Source organism: Staurois parvus, unplaced genomic scaffold (genome assembly GCF_062004578.1).
Source record: "Staurois parvus isolate SC_StPar_1 unplaced genomic scaffold, SC_StPar_1.0 ptg000132l, whole genome shotgun sequence".
Lineage (NCBI taxonomy): Eukaryota > Metazoa > Chordata > Amphibia > Anura > Ranidae > Staurois > Staurois parvus.
The window spans coordinates 5,377,680-5,398,539 of NW_028317928.1; the positions used below are offsets into that span (position 1 = coordinate 5,377,680).

The 20,860-nt window shown below is 44.6% G+C and overlaps 3 protein-coding genes across 4 annotated transcripts in view; 2 read left to right on the forward strand and 1 right to left on the reverse strand.

The window, feature by feature from the left end:
• LOC149466215 (uncharacterized) overlaps positions 1-20,860 on the reverse strand; it is a 475,763-nt gene that overhangs the window by 80,871 nt on the left and 374,032 nt on the right. The gene's annotated exons all lie outside the window — the stretch shown is intronic.
• On the forward strand, positions 7,099-20,298 carry LOC149466217 (uncharacterized). Of its 2 annotated transcripts, none has more exons than XM_089672664.1 (7): positions 7,099-7,193; positions 10,825-10,908; positions 11,004-11,410; positions 14,607-14,703; positions 14,809-14,904; positions 15,649-15,756; positions 19,024-20,298. In XM_089672664.1, the coding sequence occupies exons 2-7, from the start codon at positions 10,875-10,877 to the stop codon at positions 19,860-19,862; spliced, it is 1,581 nt and encodes a 526-aa protein (XP_089528790.1). In that variant the 5' UTR covers positions 7,099-7,193; positions 10,825-10,874; the 3' UTR covers positions 19,863-20,298. The 2 variants fall into 2 exon arrangements, with proteins under 2 accessions (XP_089528790.1, XP_089528791.1); XM_089672665.1 differs by having other exon boundaries at positions 11,004-11,101.
• The window catches only part of LOC149466218 (uncharacterized), a 32,848-nt gene continuing 27,643 nt past the window's right edge, over positions 15,656-20,860 (forward strand). Inside the window, exon 1 of the mRNA XM_089672676.1 lies at positions 15,656-15,756. The gene's annotated coding sequence lies outside the window, so the exon portion shown is untranslated. The remainder of the gene's footprint in view (positions 15,757-20,860) is intronic.

Here is a 20,860-nt window from a genome sequence, read left to right on the forward strand (position 1 = left end):
CTCCATGTATTATACATAAGGGGGGATATGATCTCCATGTATAATACATAAGGGGGGATATGATCTCTATGTATAATACATAAGGGGGGATATGATCTCTATGTATAATACATAAGGGGGATATGATCTCCATGTATAATACATAAGGGGGATATGATCTCCATGTATAATACATAAGGGGGGATATGGTCTCCATGTATAATACATAAGGGGGATATGATCTCCATGTATAATACATAAGGGGGATATGATCTCCATGTATAATACATAAGGGGGGATATGATCTCCATGTATAATACATAAGGGGGGATATGATCTCTATGTATAATACATAAGGGGGGATATGATCACCATGTATAATACATAAGGGGGGATATGATCACCATGTATAATACATAAGGGGGGGTATGATTTCCATGTATAATACATAAGGGGGGATATGATCTCCATGTATAATGTATAAGGGGGATATGATCTCCATGTATAATACATAAGGGGGGATATGATTTCCATGTATAAATACATCAGTGGTTCATATAGTGAACTCGGTGTAGAGTTATTCACCCTGAGGTCATCACAGAGGACAAGGGGGCAGTCTTTACATCTGGAGGAAAAGAAATGTAATCTTCAAACACAGGGTTCTTCACAGTAAGAGCTGTGAGAATGTGGAATAGACTCCCTCAAGAGTTGGTTCTGGCCAGCTCAGTGGATTGCTTCAAAAAAGTCCTGGATCCTTTCTTAGAAACACAGAATATAACTGGATACTAACATTTATAGGTAAGGTTGATCCAAGGAATATCCGATTGCCTCTCGGGGGATCAGGAAGGAATTTTTTCCCAGCAGGAGCAAATTGGATCGTGCTTTGTTGGGTTTTTATTTTCCCTTCCTCTGGATCAACTCTGGGTATAGGATTATAACTTTTTTTTTTCTATGGTTGAACTGGATGGACTTTTGTCTTTTTTCAGTCAGACTAACTATGTAACTATGTAAACTGACTTCCTGTTAGAGCACGGGCGTCAAACTGGCGGCCCTCCAACTGTTGCCAAACTACAAGTCCCATGAGGCATTGCAAAATTGACAGTTACAAGCATAACTCCCAAAGGCAGAGGCATCATGGGACTTGTAGTTTTGCAACAGCTGGAGGGCCACCAGTTTGACACCCCTGTGTTGAGGGTGGCTACCATGGTCCTGCTCTATGTAAGAACATAGCCGCCCTCTCTTGGCTGTTCCTGTGTTTTTGTGTATAGTTGAGTCACTTAGCCTTGTTTCCATGTCCTATGCACAAAAATTGAGTTGCAGAAAAATGGCAGCTGGTGCTCTGGCCTAATGATTCACAATTTGAAATATTTGGCTGTAGCAGGAGTCAGTTTGCTTGCCAAGGGCTGGAGAGCAGAAAAATTATGAGTGTCTGCAACAGTGAAGAAAGGTGGACGTTCCTTCTAAGTTCGGGGCTGCATTTCTGCAAAAGGAGTTAGAGATTTGGTCAGGATCAATGGGTTCTCAGTGCTGGGTGGGTGGGGCCACATTTCATGTGGAGCACGCTCATCAAGGCAGAGACTGCGGCCATGTGCAAAATCTAACATTAAGGTAGTTCCCCAACTTAGAGATGAGTCTTCACTGGGTGCAGTAATTAACCACATGCCACCCAGCCACTGTAGAAATACGGCGGCAGGGCGGCACGGCTGGGCAAAACCACGTTTTAAAAGGTGTGTTTTTAAAAAAGGTAGGGGGCGCGCGCGAGGCGCGTCGCCGCCCTACCTGTCCCGCCGATCACAGCCGCGGATGTCAGCCGCTGGGTCACAGCCGGTCATTACCGGCTATGTCCCGGCGATCGGCGGCAATCGCTGACAGAGAGCACAGCTGCAGTAGCTGTGCTTTCTGCCAGTTCCCTGACAGCTCCAGGACATGCTGATCGAGATAGAAGAGTTTCTCTCTCCCGATCAGCAGTGTTCCCTGCAGTACACACCCCCGCCCCCTAGTAAAACACTCCCCTCACACAGTTAACCCTTTCCCTGAATAATAAACTTAACCCCTTCCTCCCCAGCAGTGCCATTAGTACAGTGTCAGTGTTTTTTTTTTTTGCACTGATCACTGTATTGGTGTCACTGGGGATGTCAGTGACCCCAAGTCAGTACCCCCCAATGTCAGAATGTCTGCTGCAGTCCCGCAGTCCTGCCATAAGTTGCTGATCGCCGCCATAATTCACTGATCACCTCCATAAGTCACTGATCGCCGCCATTATTAGTATAAAAAAAACTACAAATCCCAGTATCTTTCCCGCCATTTCTAAACGCTATAACTTTCACGTAAACCAATTAATTTACACGTATTGTTTTTTTTTTTCTAGCAAAGACATGTCGCAGAATGCATTTTGGCAGAAATTTATGACTACATTTGATTTTTTAATTTTTTTTTTACTGGACATGTTTTATAGCAAAAAGTCCAAAATATTGTTTTCTTTCCTCAAAATTGTCAGCCTTTTTTTTATAGCGCAAAAAATAAAAACCGCACAGGCGATCAAATACCACCAAAAGAAAGCTCAATTTGTGGGAAAAAAAGGGATGTAAATCTCATTTATGTACCATTTTGCATGACCGCGCAATTGTCCATTAAACTAGCGCAGCGCTGTATAGCAAAAAAATGGCGTAAATTGCAGTATCTATACCATAGTTTGTAGACGCTATAACTTTCACACAAAGCAATCAATATACACTTATTGGGATTTTTTTTACCAAAAACTTGTAGCAGAATACATTTTGGACTAATTTTATAACCAACTTTGAGTTTACTATATATTTTTTATAGCTGAAAGTAAAAAATATCGTTTTTCTTCAAAATTGTTGGCCTTTTTTTGTTTATAGCGTGAAAAATGAAAAGCGCACAGGTGATCAAATACCACCGAAAGAAAGCTCTATTTGTGTGAAAAAAAGGACGTAAATCCTCTGGAGGTCAAGTGGTTAAAGTACAAAGTTCTTCTAAGTACTGTCCCGTGTCACTACACACTGCAACTTGATGTATGCTTGCATTAGGAGGGACATGCTGAACGTGCGCCCACTCCACTGGTCCAGCATACCTCTATTACCTCCCTCCCAGTAGCAGAATAGGGTCCTAACATGCACCTAGTGTTGACCTCATGTGTGCATATATTACCTACTTCACTTTGTGTACCTTGTGACCAGCCCATAGATTACCAATGGAATGTCTCTTCCTTCTCTTGCTGGGTTACCCCTTGTGTAATGGTGTTACTTCATACCCCGTAGTTCTTTACAGATCTTGGTTCTTTAGATATGCCAGAATCAACATGCGCCCCTTTGAATATCTTCACACCAAGCATAGAACTGTTAATGTAACTTTACTGAATAAGTTGCAGCAAACAGTTTAATGTGAACAGCATCCATTCCCTAACTACAGAAGTGTGGCTGCCCAGGCATCTCCTGTATTATGTCTGCAGTCTCTGGTCATCTCCTGTACTATGCCCACAGTCTTTGGTCATCTCCTGTAATATTTCCGCAGTCTCTGGTCATCTCCTGTAGTATGTCCGCAGTCTCTGGTCATCTCCTGTACTATGTCTGCAGTCTCTGGTCATCTCCTGTACTGTGTCCGCAGTCTCTGGTCATCCCCTGTACCATGTCCGCAGTCTCTGGTCATCTCCTGTATTATGTCTGCAGTCTCTGGTCATCTCCTGTACTATGTCCGCAGTCTTTGGTCATCTCCTGTACTGTGTCCGCAGTCTTTGGTCATCTCCTGTACTATGTCCACAGTCTTTGGTCATCTCCTGTAGTATGTCCGCAGTCTCTGGTCATCCCCTATACTATGTCCGCAGTCTCTGGTCATCTCCTGTACTATGTCCGCAGTCTTTGGTCATCTCCTGTACTATGTCCGCAGTCTTTGGTCATCTCCTGTAGTATGTCCGCAGTCTCTGGTCATCTCCTGTACTATGTCCGCAGTCTCTGGTCATCTCCTGTAGTATGTCCGCAGTCTCTGGTCATCTCCTGTACTATTTTCGCAGTCTCTGGTCATTTCCTGTACTGTGTCCGCAGTCTCTGGTCATTTTCTGTACTAAGTCTGCAGTCTCTGGTCATTTCCTGTACTAAGTCTGCAGTCCATTGGTTCAGAATATTTTTTATCTTGTTTTCCTCCTCTAAAACCTAGGTGCGTCTTATGGTCAGGTGCGTCTTATGGAGCAAAAAATACGTACATTAAGAACTATCCTCAGTGCAATGAAGAACAAAGAGTCCTGGAACTGATGATTTGGCTCAGAGCCCTGATCTGAACAGCATCGAGTCTGTCTGAGATTACATGAAAAGACAGGAGGGTTTGAGGTAGCCTACATCCACAAAATATCTGTGGTTAGTTCTCAAAGATGTTTGAAACAACCTACCTGTCGAGTTCCTTTAAAACCTGTGTGAAAGTCTACCAAGAAGAACTGAAGAATTGATGCTGTTCTGAAGGCAAAGGGTGATGACACCAAGTTTTGATTTGATTTGGATTTCACTTCTGTTCATTTACTTTCCATTTTCTTAATTGATAAAAGTAAACTATTAACACTTATTTTTCTGAAAGCATTCTTCATTTACATTTTTTCACACCTGCCTATATATATATATTAAACGCAACACAACCCTCTTGTTCAAGAACATCTTTCCTGGGGACCGATGACTGAAACTTAAAAACATGCTCAAGGTGACACTAAACAAATGATTTGTAAAGTGTTAGTTCAAATTTTGTCTCTTGAAAAAATAAATTTTTAATGCACGATAGCAATCTATTGGCTATGATAGTTGTAGCTTTACATTTATATACTATTGCTGAGCCTATGGTCTACAAGGACCCCAGAGGAAAACCTCCTAATGAGTAGCTTCCATGCACATTGTTCTACAAGGACCCCCAGATCTTTTTCCATTCCCGATTCTCCCAGAGGAACACCTCCTAATGACTAGCTTGCACTCAAATTGGCCTACAAGGATCCCCAGATCTTTTTCCATTACATCCCCGATTCCCCCAGAGGAACACCTCCTAATGAGTAGCTTGCACTCAAATTGGTCTACAAGGACCCCCAGATCTTTTCATTCCATCCCCAATTCTCTGAGAGGAGCACCTCCTAATGAGTAGCTTGCAGTCAAATTGGTCTACAAGGACCCCCAGATCTTTTTCATTCCATCCCCGATTCTCTGAGAGGAGCACCTCCTAATGAGTAGCTTGCACTCAAATTGGTCTACAAGGACCCCCAGATCTTTTTCCATTCCTGATTCTCCCATAGGAGCACCTCCTAATGAGTAGCTTGCACTCAAATTGGTCTACAAGGACCCCCAGATCTTTTTCCATTCCATCCCCGATTCTCTGAGAGGAGCACCTCCTAATAAGTAGCTTGCACTCAAATTGGTCTACAAAGACCCCCAGATCTTTTTCCATTCCTGATTCCCCCAGAGGAACACCTCCTAATGAGTAGCTTGCACTCAAATTAGTCTACATGGACCCCCAGATCTTTTTCCATTCCCAATTCTCCCAGAGGAACACCTCCTAATGAGTAGCTTGCACTCAAATTGGTCTACAAGGACCCCCAGATCTTTTTCCATTCCCGATTCTCCCAGAGGAACTCCTCCTAATGAGTAGCTTGCACTCAAATTGGTCTACAAGGACCCCCAGATCTTTTTCCATTCCCGATTCTCCCAGAGGAACACCTCCTAATGAGTAGCTTGCACTCAAATTGGTCTACAAGGACCCCCAAGTCTTTTTCCATTCCCGATTCTCCCAGAGGAACTCCTCCTAATGAGTAGCTTGCACTCAAATTTGTCTACAAGGACCCCCAGATCTTTTTCAATTCCCAATTCTACCAGAGGAACACCTCCTAATGAGTAGCTTGCAGTCAAATTGGTCTACAAGGACCCCCAAATCTTTTTCCATTCCATCCCCGATTCTCTGAGAAGAGCACCTCCTAATGAGTAGCTTGCACTCAAATTGGTCTACAAAGACCCCCAGATCTTTTTCCATTCCTGATTCCCCCAGAGGAACACCTCCTAATGAGTAGCTTGCACTCAAATTAGTCTACAAGGACCCCCAGATCTTTTTCCATTCCTGATTCTCCCAGAGGAGCACCTCCTAATGTGTAGCTTGCACTCAAATTGGTCTACAAAGACCCCCAGATCTTTTTCAATTCCTGATTCCCCCACAGGAACACCTCCTAATGAGTAGCTTGCACTCAAATTGGTCTACAAGGACCCCCAGATCTTTTTCCATTCCATCCCTGATTCTCCGAGAGGAGCACCTCCAAATGAGTAGCTTGCACTCAAATTGGCCTTCAAGGACCCCCAGATCTTTTTCCATTCCCAATTCTTCCAGAGGAACACCTCCTAATGAGTAGCTTGCACTCAAATTGGTCTACAAGGACCCCCAGATCTTTTTCCATTCCATCCAGAATTTTGTGTTCCGTAGTTTTTATCCAATTCACAGGCAATTTTTGAGGCGGGATATGTTGGGTATCTACTTACTCGACACATCAATTCCTATTACTTACCAAAATTGGGTATTATATTGCTTTGGTGCGTCCCCAAATTAATTTTAGCATACTTTTCTTGCCTAAAAATATGTGTCATATGAAAGGCTGCGCCAAAATTTAGCAACACACAAAATTTCAATTGCTTCCGCTTTATTATTTAGGGACTCTGCAATCAGAAAATATATCTAGTGTGTGGGCGGTTCAAGAGGTTTCTATTTTTAAAAAAATGCTGATTTTAACATTTGTGTGAGAAACTAATTATTCCCCGGTAGACAAGAGGTTAGCCGAGTGTCCACTCCACTACTGCAGTCACTCGGCTGGGCGTCACTATGGTAACCAGGAAACAGCTGGGCGATCATGGAACGCACAGAGCGGAAGTGCGAAGATCCACAGGGCGGAAACTATTGTTTCTGTTCCTCAGGTACCTAGTAACAAGGTCCCGCCTACTGATCTGGGATTAGAGTCACAGCTAATGCTAGAGGGCGGTGATTAGAACAAAGCATTTCTTCCTGAAGAGGAGCGGCGGCCATTGTCCCTTAGCCCTGACATCGTTCTTTTTTATGCATTTACAGGCTAATGCCATTTTTGTGTAGCTCATTAAGAAAACACCGAAAAGTTATAGCAGCTTCCCTGTGTTAGGAGCAGCTGATTGTGGGGTTGTGAGGCTGGACAGTGTGTACCCTATGAAGGAGGAGAGGTAATAACGTTTGGTGATTGTGAGGAAAGAGGGAGGGGGTCCCATCATTGGCAGATGACTTGTGGGAGTTATGGGGGGGTTGTGTGACCTTGTGAGGCAAGGATGGGACCAATGACTGAGTACAGGCTGGGCTGTACATGACCTATATATTAGGAGAGGGCTCAGCTGATTGACCCATAGGTTAGGTTCCCAGCTCCGCCCACCTATCACCAGGGGGTGCTTCCAGGCTGTCTGTCCCCTCCCCTTTCTCCGCCTCCCCCTTATATCTGTCTATACCCCCCCCCCCCCTCCTATATTCTGCTGCCTTTCTCTACCCTCCCCCCTATATTCCTCTAACTGCCCCATACTCCCCCCCCCCCCCCTACTCTTCTTCCTCTCTCTACCCTCCCCCCAATACTCCTCTTTCTCTCTCTACCCTCCCCCCATACTCTTCTTCCTCCCTCCCCCCCATACTCTTCTTCCTCCCTCCTCCCCCCCAATACTCCTCTTCCTTCCTCTCCCCCCCAATACTCCTCTTCCTCCCTCTCCCCCCCATACTCTTCTTCCTCCCCCCCCCATACTCTTCTTCCTCCCTCCCCCCCCCCCCATACTCTTCTCCTCCCTCCCATACTCTTCTTCCTCCCTCCTCCCCCCCAATACTCCTCTTCCTCCCTCTCCCCCCCATGCTCCTCTTCCTCCCTCTCCCCCCATACTCCTCTTCCTCCCTCTCCCCCCATACTCCTCTTCCTCCCTCCTCCCCCCCAATACTCCTCTTCCTCCCTCTCCCCCCCCATACTCCTCTTCCTCCCCCCCCCCCAATACTCCTCTTCCTCCCCCCATACTCCTCTTCCTCCCTCTCCTCCCCCCATACTCCTCTTCCTCCCTCTCCCCCCCATACTCCTCTTCCTCCCTCTCCTCCCCCCATACTCCTCTTCCTCTCTCTCCTCCCCCCATACTCCTCTTCCTCCCTCTCCTCCCCCCATACTCCTCTTCCTCCCTCTCCTCCCGCCATACTCCTCTTCCTCCCTCTCCTCCCGCCATACTCCTCTTCCTCCCTCTCCTCCCCCCATACTCTTCTTCCTCCCTCCTCCCCCCATACTCTTCTTCCTCCCTCCTCCCCCCCAATACTCCTCTTCCTCCCTCTCCCCCCCATACTCCTCTTCCTCCCTCCTCCCCCCCAATACTCCTCTTCCTCCCTCCTCCCCCCCAATACTCCTCTTCCTCCCTCTCCCCCCCCCCATACTCCTCTTCCTCCCTCTCCCCCCCCCCATACTCCTCTTCCTGTCTTCTGCTGCATTAAGTTCCCTTGGCCGACCACTGCATGTACGGTCCTCAACGTTGTCCATTTTATAGAGCTTGAACTGCACAACATGAAACCCCAGTCTGCTTTGGAATCTTTGCCTGAGAGAGATCTTGTTAATGCATTATAACTACGAGGGGCATTCAAGTCAAACCGGGACCTTTAATTTTCTAGGTAGAAAAAACGGATGCTAGCGTGGTGGTACTACATGCAGTAGCAAGTGGCAAGTGAGTCCTATCACTGATAGGCAGCGCCAGTCCAGAGACCGTTAATCAAGATGGCAGACAACAGTGTTAGTGCGTGCATGAAACAGCGTGCGGTGAGGAAGTTAGTTATGAACAAAAGCGCAAAACCCGCGGATATCTACAGAAGACTTCAAGCGCAGTACGGTGATGAGCAGCTCAGCCGCAGTAAGATGTTTGAATGGTGGAAACGTTTCAAAGATGGCCGCAAGTCCGTCAGTGACAATCCCGACCGTGGTGGTTCCCAGCCCACAGCAGTCATTCCTGTGAACATTCAGCTCGTGAAAGGCCTGATCCTTTATGATCGATGCATAACCTGTCATGAAATTGCACAAGAGACGAATCATTCTGTGGAAACAGTGAACACAATGATGGCAAAGTGAAGCCGGCTGTCCTAGGATGGTTCAGGCGTACTGAAAAATTCTTCTATGCCGAAGCTTTACAGACATTAGTGTATAAATGTAGCAGGGGAGTGTGTCAAAGAATAAATGCAGTTTCCACTCCTTGAAATTTGTTCTTTTATTATATAAACTTAAAAGTCCCGATTTGACTTGAACACACCTTGTGCCTTGTTGCTGTGCTCAGTCTTGCAATGGTGTATGACCTGTGACATGAAACGGTCTTCCACAACCTCACCTTGGTAGCAGATTTTGGCTGTTCCTCACCCAGTTTTAAGTCTCCTACACAGCAGTTTCTGTTTTAGTCAATGACTGTGTTTCAACCTACCTATGAAAGTGATCATCATTAGCACCTGCTTGGTATAATTGATTAATCATACACCTGACACTAATCCTACAAAATCCCTGACTTTGTGCTAATGTACAAAGTGTGCAAATGTAAGAATTGATGCAGGTGTGAACCCAAAGCGTAGTCACACCAAATACTGATTTAACCCCTTACCCTCATGAGGATCCCCTTCCCCCCCCCCCCCCCCCCCGGTCAGGAAGGGGGGCTTCCTGACCAGGCCATTTTTTTCATTATGGCACTGCATTACTTTAACAATTGCGCGGTCATGCAACGCTCCACCCAAATGAAATTTATGTCCTTTTTTCCCACAAATTGAGCTTTCTTTTGGTAGTATTTGATCGCCTGTGCAGTTTTTTTTTTTTTGCGCTATAAGCAAAAAAAGACCGCCAATTTTGAGCAAAAAACAATATTTTGGACTTTTTGCTGTTAAGCATGTACAGTAAAAAAATTTAATCAAATTTCGTTATAAATTTCATCCAAAATGTATTCTGCTCCATGTCTTTGATAAAACAAAAATCCCAATACGTGTAAATTAATTGGTTTACGTGAAAGTCATAGCATTTAAAAATGGTGGTATAGATAATGGGATTTTTTTTTCTACTATTAATGGCAGCGATCAGCGACTTATAGCAGGACTGCGGCGGACATTCTGACACTGGGGGGAATTGACTTGGTGCCAGTGACACCAATACAGTGATCAGAGCTAAAAAAAAAGCATTGACACTGTACTAATGGCTCTGGGCAGGAAGAGGTTAATGTGAAGGGCAATCAAAGGGTTAACTGTGTGCTGGGAGTGTTTTTCTAGGGGGCGAGGCAGGGTATTCTTTACTGTAAGCACACTGATCAGGATGGCTGTACTGTGCACAGCCATCCCGAGCAGTGTGCTTGAGCTGACAGGGAGGAAGATTGTTTGTAAACAAAACAATCTTCCTCCCTGTTGCAGATGCTCGGTAATCACCGGGTGCCAGCGGATAATTACCAGCCGGGACCCGATGATTGACATCCGCGGGCACAAATGGCGGCGCGGGTAGGGTGTGCGGCTGGGCCGCACCCCCTACCGGGAAATGCAGAATGACATATATGTGATCCTGCGTACAGGTGCCGCCTTGTAGCAGTATATCTGCTATAGGGCGGTCCTTAAGGGGTTAATTTAGATTTTTCTTCTGTGCACTCACTTTGCATTTTGTAAATTGATAGAAATTTGAATTGTTTATTTATTTATTTATTTTTTTAAAGCATTTTCACTTTACAGCATTTCTTCACACCTGCCTAAAACTTTTGCACAGTACTGTATTTATACCCTTTTTAATCAACCTATTGCAGTCATATTGTTACAAATTTGTGTTTTGTTTTTTTTTCTAAGTATGAGCTGTCACATAGGGGTGGAAGTGTATAGAAGGACACAAGGACATCATGATGGAGAACCGGATGCCCCTCACATCACCGGGTAAGAGGAGACTTGAGGATCAACCTAGATGCACACATCCTTAGATATAAAGACATAGAAACAATGTATTCAGTCAGTGTGTGTGTTTCCTACAGATGGATCCAGTAATGGGAACCCACCAGAGAGATATCCCCATCCTCTGTATTCCCGGGACTCCACACAGGAAGATCCCACCATCCCTCACCACCATCAGGTAGATGAATCCAGTAATGGGAACGCACCAGAGATGGGATGCCCCCATCCTCTGTATTCCCGGGACTCCACACAGGAACATCAAGAGATCCCTCAGGAGGATCAGGTAGATGGATCCAGTAATGGGAACCCACCAGAGAGATGTCCCCGTCCTCTCTATTCCCGGGACTCCACACGGGAAAATCAGGAGATCCCTCAGGAGGATCAGGTAGATGGATCCAGTAATGGGAACCCACCAGAGAGATGTCCCCGTCCTCTGTATTCCCGGGACCCCACACAGGAACATCAGGAGATCCCTCAGGAGGATCAGGTAGGAGGAAATGGGACAACAGTGGGTACTCTCCAGCGCTCCAGGAATCAATTGCCAAAGGAAGGCCAGGGGACCAGAGCAAATGGTGGCCTATGGATAACGTGTCGGGGATGCAGCCCTCGTCAGATGGGGAAATCAACAACTGGAACAGAGCTAACAGGTGGCGCAAACACCTAGTTCATTATCCACGGTTTATTCAAAATGTGTAAAAAGACAAAAGAGCTTGTCAAGCTCTGAGGAAAGGGATTAGTCCCAGAAACGCATCAACAGCCCGACCGCACTGACAGTCATACACCCTACCAATGTTGTGGCCATCTCCATTGTCATACAAAGCGTTATACACACACTACGGTGGTGAGTGTTTTTGTCTTTTACACATTTTGAATAAACCGTGGATAATGCACTAGGTGTTTGCGCCACATGTTTGCTCTTTTCGTTTTTAGGAGGAAATGGGAGTTTTAACCACTCGCCCACCAGCAAAGTACATCGCTGGCTTTCAAGCAGTTATACCGAGATGATGTCTCCAGCTATAGGCATCATCCCAGTACTGTTATTTAGAGCTGGCAGTCGTCTTTCTTGTAAAAGCAATTGAAGCAGCTACGTAGGTGCTCGATTCCTTTTTACAAGCAGAGAGAGGAGGTGCTTCCCTCTCCCGGCGCTCTCGGGCTCTCCCGTTCCACCGGGAGACCCGAATGAACATCCGGCACGTCTACCAGCTGGCTAGACAGCCGAACAGATCCAGGATTAGCTCTGTTCGGCTCTCCGGTAAAATAATCACCTGACATCACATCCGGTTTACTCAGAACTAAACAGCGCAATTTTTAAGAAAAATTTAAAGCATTCAAAAACACCAATCTTGGTGTTTTTTAATGCTTTTAGGTTCAGAGGAGAAATTTGGGGTCTTATAGACACCAGATCCCTCCATAAAGATTACCTGTCACATGTCTATTGCTGTCACAAGGGATGTTTTAGATTCCTGCCAGCAATAAAAGTGATCAAAAAAGAAAATTTAAATCAATAAAGTAAATCAAAAATTAAAGTGCGTTTGCCCCCCCGTGCTTAAAGGCACATGTTAGTCCTGCACACATGCAAACAGCAATCACCCCACACCTCTGAGCTATCACCGTGAACATCAGATCATGTTCAGTAACTCTTAGATTGTAAGCTCCCAGGATCAGGGCCCTCCTAACCCTCTTGTATCGAACTGTATGCTGTATTGTCTCTCTTTACATTGTAAAGCGCTGAGCAAACTATTGGTGCTATATAAATCCTGTATAATAATAATAATAATATAAATCCTGTATAATAATAATAATTCTACCACTAGACCTCCTCTGTAAATTTAAAGTGGTAAGCTGTAAAGGCTTTTTAAAAATGTACATCATTTGTCGCCATTGCCCATGTGTGCACAATTATTAAACGTTGCATAATTGGTATCTGTTTACTCAGCGTAATGTCATCTTTTATATTTTACAAAAAAATGGGTTATGTATTGTGAAGGGGGGGGTTGCATTAAAATTCAAAATATGTAGTGTATTTTGTCCCAAAAAAATTACAGTGCAGGAAATGCATATTTGATCCACTGCTCATTTTGAATGTTTGCCCACTCACAAAGAAATGATCGGTCTAAAAATCGAAAGGTTTTGTAACACTGAAAGACAGAATAGCAGCAAAAAATTCAGCAGAAATGCATGTCTAACAAATGATGCACTGATTTGCATGTTCATGAGGGAAATAAGTAATTGATCCCCTATCATTCAGCAGGATTTCTGGCTACCAGGTGTCTTTCATACAGGTAACAAGCTGAGATTAGAAGCAGTCTCTTAAAGGGAGTGCTGCTAATCTCATTTTGTTACCTGTATAAAAGACACCTGTCCACAGGAGTAATCAAACAATCAGATTCCAAACTCTCCACCATGGCAAAGACCAAAGAGCTGTCCAAGGATGTCAGGGACAAGATTTTAGACCTACACTAGGCTGGACTGGGCTACCAAACTATCGCCAAGCAGCTTGGTGAGACAGTGAGAACAGTTGGTGCCATCATTCGCAAATGGAAGAAACACAAAACAACTGTCAGTCTCCCTAGGTCTAGTGCACCATGCAAGATCTCACCTCGTGGAGTGTCAATGATCATGAGAACAGTGAGGAATCATCCCAGAACTACACGTGAGGATCTTGTCAATGATCTCCAGGCAGCTGGGACCACAGTCACCAAGAAAACAATTGGTAACACACTACGCCGACAAAGATTGAAATCCTGCAGTGCCCGCAAGGTCCCTCTGCTCAGGAAAGCACATGTCCAGGCCCGTCTGAAATTTGCCACTGAACATCTGAATGATGCACAAGAGGACTGGTGGAAAGTGTTGTGCTCTTTGGCATCAACTCAACTCGCCGTGTTTGGAGGACGAGGAATGCTGCCTATGACCCCAAGAACACCATCCCAACTGTCAAACATGGTGGTGGAAACATTCTGCTTTGGGGGTGTTTTTCTGCTATGGGAACAGAACAACTGCACCGCATCAAAGGGACGATGGACGTGGCAATGTACCGTCAAATCTTGGATGAGAACCTTCTTCCCTCAGCCAGGGCATTGAAAATGGGTCGTGGATGGGTGTTCCAGCATGACAATGACCCAAAACACACAGTCAAGGCAACAAAGGAGTGGCTCAAGAAGAAGCACATTAAGGTCCTGGAGTGGCCTAGCCAGTCTCCAGACCTTAATCTGATTGAAAATCTGTGGAGGGAGCTGAAAGTTTGATTTGCCAAATGTCAGCCACCAAACCTTAATGACTTGGATAGGATCTGCCAAGAGGAGTGGGCCAAAATCCCTCCTGAGATGTGTGCAAACCTGGTGGCCAACTCCAGGAAATGTCTGACCTCTGTGATTGCCACCAAGTACTAAGTCATGTTTTGTGAAGGGGATCAAATACTTATTTCCTTCAATGTACATTTGAATAACCAGTGTGCAAATACGGTATGACATAAAAAATTGCAAAACCTGCCATTTTATTCTCTAGGGCCTCTGCTTAAAAAAAAAAGTGTTTGAGCGTTCTAACTAGTTTTCTAGCAAAAATATTGATTTATTGATGTTGAGTGGAATTATTGAAAATTTATAAAATATTGATTTTTATGTATAAAGAAAAAGTGTCAGTAAATGGCCTGGAGATCTGACTGACACCTCATTTATTTTTCCAAGGGTAAAAGCCTATTTTATGTTAAAGATGAAACAGAAGAGACGGATATGGAGGGCGAGCCATGCAAGGAAGACAAAATCACTCCAAAGATCAGCACAGGTGAGTAATAAAGAAGAACAGTCCCCCCCCCCACACACACACACACTCTCTGGGGTCTCTCATACATCTCAGTACAGGGGGCTTCACTCTCATCTTTATTCACAGACCCTAGAGAAACTCAGAGAGACATCAAAAGTGAAGAGGAGGAACTGCGAATAATAATTAAAGAGGAAGAGGATGAATTCCCCCCAGAGATCACGGGTGAGTAATAAACACTAAGCCATGGTTCACACTGGATCTGACTTTGAAATCGTGCAACTTCACTTGAAGTCGCTTGATTTTAAAATCGCATGTTAGTGCGACTTGGAAGACATCCATGCGACTTCATGCACAAATGTCTTTGCAAGTAGCACCTGAAATCTGAAAGTAGTTTAGAAACTCCGAAGTTAGAGTTGCACCAATTTGAACAGTTCCATTGTGGACAATAGGGTGCAACTTGTCATGTGATTTGAAACTGTCACTGGTGTGAGCCAGGGCTAAATCCAGAGAAGAGTCCCAGATCCTCCTTGTTCAGTCACTACAACCATCTCTTCTTCTCCCCCCTCCTCAGTCAGTAGACAGTAATGGGGGGACAGTATGTGCCCAGTGGGGGGGTCAGGAGCCATCAGCCTCTAGTAGACTCCGGCTATGAGCCATGTAAGGAGGAGGAGATCCCTCCAGAGATCAGCCCAGGTGAGGAATAAACACTAAATCCAGAGAAGAGTCCCAGATCCTCCTTGTTCAGTCACTACAACAATCTCTTCTTCTCCCCCCTCCTCTGTCAGTAGACAGTAATGGGGGGACAGTATATGCCCAGTGGGGGAGTCAGGGGCCATCAGCCTCTATTAGACTCCGGCTCTCCTCACATCATGTCATTGAGATGTAACCAGTCTCCCCCCACACACTCTCTCTGGGGTCTCTCATACAGGTCAGTACAGGGAGCTTCACTCTCATCTTTATTCACAGAACCCAGAGACACTCAGAGAGACATGGATGAGGAGGAAGAAGAGGAAGAGGATGAAGTAGCACCACTAAAAATTGAAGAGGGTGACATGTTTCCAGAGATTGGCACAGGTGAGTGATAGACAGATAAAAGAGTTTCCTCTTCCCCTCATTTCATTTCACTAAAGGGTATCTAAACCCAAGAATAAAATGTGATTAATTGCAGCTTGGCAGACTTTACATGTGGTGCCTGCACTAGTTTTCATTTTGAAGGCTTTATTTTCAACTGGTGAACCTGCCAGTAACCCACTTCCTGTCCTAAGATGACAAGGCTCACTCAATGCACTGCCTCCATCCATCATTGTCACCCTAGGCCAGGAGATATGCTAGGACCAAAGAGCAGTCTCCACATCTCCAAATTACAGGATGGAGGTGCTCTGTAGTTCGCAGAGAGTACTGGGCAGAATTAATAACACAGGAAAGTGGAAAGAAACTTGCATGCTCCCTGGATATCTGGCAGGATCAACAGGTAGTTTTTGCGCATATTGAAAAGAAAATGCTTTGAATGGTGTATTACAAAGATCAAAAGAGGGGAAAAAAGAGAAAAATAAGAGAAGTTCATTATTAGGCCCCATGTACATGGGACACTTCTGAACGATGGAAACTGACTGCTGGAAAATGTAGGTTAAAAAAGTCTGTGTAGCCACGTTTTGTATAACGCGTTTAGAAGCGTTTTTTTAAAGATAAGCACAGGAGAACCTCCCAAATGCCCAGAATGCACTAAACGTTGGTAAATTATTAACTATTTCAGACTGTTTCAGAGAAATACAGAGAGTAGAAGCAGAGACAGCAGTATGAGTTGAGATTAGCTTAGGTGTGAGTTGCTCATTAATATTTCTTTTGTTTCCAAGGATGGGAAAGGTGTCTGGTGAAGGGAGTCATTAAGGCCACCTGGCAGGGGGTCTTCATGAGGAATTTGAGGTGTGAATGTCCATTAACATATCTTTTGTTTCCAAGGGTGGGAGAGGTCTGAGGTGTGAATGGTCAATAACATATCTTTTGTTTCTAAGGGTGGGAGAGGTCTGAGGTGTAAATTGGTCATTACAATGTGCGACAAGCTTGGTAGGAACATCCTGTGTTCAGTGTTTTGTCCATCTGAGTACCTTGAAAACGCTTTGCATGCATTTTTCATGATGAACAAAGGCTCTGGGCAGCATCGGGAACTGGAAGAGTTAAAAGAAAAAAAATTTCAGACGCAAACATTTATAAACGCGATTTGGTGCGTTTACAAGCATTTTGCATTTGAAACACTGATAAAATCGACTGCTGAACGCAAGTTTTCTGTGTTCAAAAAAATTACTGGACACGTAGGAAGACATTAGGGAGAGTTCAGGAGCATCTGAAAAAAAAGCTGAACAGCTTCTAAACGTGAGTTTATCAGCTGCAGTGTACATGGAGCCCTTATGGTTTACATGCCCTTTCAACAAACCGTCACTAACTCCTTCAAAGAAGCCTAACCCACCACAGTAACGACTTTTGTATTTTGCTTTGGAGTGTCATAGGGAAGCAGTGGGCTGTCTTGTCCCTGCTTAGACAAAGCAGTATTCCAACATTTCGACTCCAAACACACCTCCAAGACCATCACTGCCTTGCTAAAGAAGCTGAGGGTAAAGGTGATGGACTGGCCAAGCATGTCTCCAGACCTAAACCCTACTGAGCATCTGTGGGGCAACCTCAAACGGAAGGTGGAGGAGCGCAAGGTCTCTAACATCCACCAGCTCCTTGATGTCATCATGGAGGAGTAGAAGAGGACGCCAGTGGCAACCTGTGAAGTTCTGGTGACCCCCATGCCCAAGAGCGTTAAGGCAGTGCTGGAAAATAATGGCGGCCACACAAAATATCGACACTTTGAGCCCAATTTAGACATTTTCACTTAGGGGTGAACTCACTTTTGTTAAACCGCTGTGTGGTCTTGGCCACCGTGCTGCAGCTCAGTTTCAGGGTCTTGGCAATCTTCTTATAGCCTAGGCCTTCTTTATGTAGAGCAACAATTCTTTTTTTCAGATCCTCAGAGAGTTCTTTGCAATGAGGTGCCATGTTGAACTTCCAGTGACCAGTATGAGAGAGTGAGAGCGATAACACCAAATGTAACCCACCTGCTCCCCATTCACACCTGAGACCTTGTAACACTAACAAGTCATATGACACCGGGGAGGGAAGATGGGTAATTGGGCCCAATTTGGACCTTGTCACTTAAGGGTGGACTCACTTTTGTTGCCAGCGGTTTAGATATTAATGGCTGTGTGTTATTTTGAGGGGACAGCAAATTTATATTGTTATACAAGCTGTACACTGACTATGTCACATTGTAGCAAAGTGTCATTTCTTCAGTGTTGTCACATGAAAAGATAGAATCAAATATTTACACAAATGTGAGGGGGGGGGGACTCACTTCTGGGAGATACTGTATGTGTGTGTATGTATATGTGTGTGTGTGTATATATATATATATATATAAATATATACACAAACAGTTGTGCTCAAACGTTTGCACACCCTGGCAGAAATTGTGAAATTTTGGCATTGATATTGAAAATATGACTGATCATGCCAAAAAATGCTCTTTTATTGAAGGATGATGATCATATGAAGCCATTTATTATCACATAGTTTTTGGCTCCTTTTTAAATCCTAATGATAACAGAAATCACCCAAATGGCCCGGATCAAAAGCTTACCTCCCCTGGAATGTTTGGCCTTGGTACAGACACACAAGGTGACACACACAGGTTACAATGCCAATTAGAGGTTAATGTCCCACATCTGTGGCTTTTTAAATTGAAAATAGTGTCAGTGTATAAATAGTCAATGAGTTTGTTAGCTCTTACGTGGAAGCACTGACTAGGCTAAATACTGAGCCATGGGGATCAGAAAAGAACTGTCAAAAGTCCTGCGTAACAAGGTAATGAAACTTTATAAAGATGGAAAAGGACATAAAAATATATATTATATCCCAAATAATTTATTTTTTAAAATTGCACTTACATGGATAAGTAAAAAGCTTGCATAGATATTAAAATACAGCAGGGCCACAGCTCCCACGTCACTTCCAGTTGCAGCTGTCAATCACCTAGCTCCGACCAACTAAAGAGGTAGTAATAAGATAAGATCCCTCAGCCAGAGAGAATCATGATGAACACTTGACCTACAGACAATGACCCCCCCCCCCCCCCCCCTTAAGGGATTGAACACATAATTCGATATTGTTTCATTAGTGATGATTAGTTTTTATAACATATAGTGCATCTTCACACATACTCCTTAGGGCCTAACTTTCCAAAATTGGCTGGAGTTCGGCTTTAATTCACTGTATGTCCCCTCGACTTTTTATTTTCTCCAGATGGACGATACACCAAGATCGTGGATCTCGATCCCAATCCTACCAGTGTAGATCCATCACTTCATCCCATGGCCACAAGGTGTCCTAAGAACTTTCCATGCTCTGAGTGTGCAGAACAATTCTCTAAGCGATCAGAACTTCTCGCCCATGAGCGAATCCACGTAAGGGAACGCCTTTTCTCTTGTTCTGAATGTGGCAAAGTCTTTACCCAAAAAGCCCACCTCGTAAAACATGAAAAGGTTCACTCCAACGAGAGGCCATACTCTTGTTCTCTATGCGGGAAGTCCTTCCCAGATACGGCCATCCTGGTCCAGCACCAGAAGTTCCACTCAGGGGAGAAGCCATACCCATGTACAGAATGTGACAAATGCTTCACTCAGAAAGGCGATCTTGTTAAACATCTCAGAATTCACACAGGGGAGAAACCCTTTTCCTGCTCGGAGTGTGGCAAGTGTTTTACCCAAAAAGGAGACCTCGTCAAACATCTCAGGATCCACACGGGGTTGAAGCCCTATGTCTGTTCTTACTGCAGCAAACCCTTCCCAGTCAAGGCCCGTCGAGATCGGCACGAGCTGATCCACACGGGGGAGAAACCCTATTCGTGCTCTGTCTGTGGTAAACTTTTTGCTCTGAAGGATTTCCTTGTCACACATGAAAGGACCCACACCGACGAGAAGCCGTATTCTTGTCCTGTGTGCGGGAAACGGTTCACTCAAAAGTCAAACCTGGCCACACACGAAAGGACTCACACGGGGGAAAAGCCTTTTTCCTGCTCGGTTTGCAGCAAGAGTTTCAAAAGGAAAACCTCTCTGATTGCCCATCAGTATTTGCACCAGTGAAGGTGTGACGAGAACCCATGGACACTTACGACTTTTGTGACATGCTGGTAGTACTCGGTCTCATTCAACTGCACTTATTCTGCAATGTTGAAGACGTTACGTAGCTTACCTAGGCTATGCCTTCGTTTCTAATGATTGTCAGGAAGATACCCAAGCATTTACATCCACGCAGGTATTACCAACACCTTAATCCAGTCACCATGGAATGTGTAAAGGCAGATGTTGGCTGGAGTGTCGGTAAAACCCAGAACTGCCAGCATGGTAAACCTCCATCATGTCAAGTCCACTTTTCAGCATTGTAACTTTGAGTGACAATTACTGGGTCATGCAAACTGTAATCAAATTAGTTTTTATATTTATACACACAGTATCTCACAGAAGTGAGTCCACCCCTCACATTTTTGAAAATATTTGATTCTATCTTTTCATGTGACAACACTGAAGAAATGACACTTTGCTACAATGTGACGTAGTCAGTGTACAGCTTGTTTAGCATGTAAATTTGCTGTCCCCTCAAAATACCTCAACACACTGCCATTAATGTCTAAACCGCTGGCAACAAAAGTGAGTACACCTCTAGGTGACAAGGACCAAATTGGGCCCAATTAGCCATTTTCCCTCGCCGGGGTCATGTGACTCGTTAGTGTTACAAGGTCTTAGGTGTGAATCGGGAGCAGGTGGGTTACATTTGGTGTTATTGCTCTCACTGTCTCATACTGGTCACTGGAAGTTCAACATGGCACCTCATGGCAAAGAACTATGAGGATCTGAAAAAAAGAATTGTTGCTCTACATAAAGATGGCCTAGGCTATAAGAAGATTGCCAAGACCCTGAAACTGAGCTGCAGCACGGTGGTCAGGACCATACAGCGGTTTAACAGGACAGGTTCCACTCAGAACAGGTCTTGCCATGGTCGATCACAGAAGTTGGGTGCACGTGCTCAGCGTCATATCCGAGAGGTTGTCTTTGGGAAATAGACGTATGAGTGCTGCCAGCAT

Coding starts and splice junctions, on each gene's coding strand:
- LOC149466217 (XM_089672664.1), top strand. CDS start 10,875: ATGATGGAGAACCGGATGCCCCTCACATCACCGG. Junction 11,411..14,606: donor AGATCCCTCAGGAGGATCAG/GTAGGAGGAAAT, acceptor TATTTTTCCAAG/GGTAAAAGCCTATTTTATGT. Junction 14,905..15,648: donor ATTCCCCCCAGAGATCACGG/GTGAGTAATAAA, acceptor CTTTATTCACAG/AACCCAGAGACACTCAGAGA.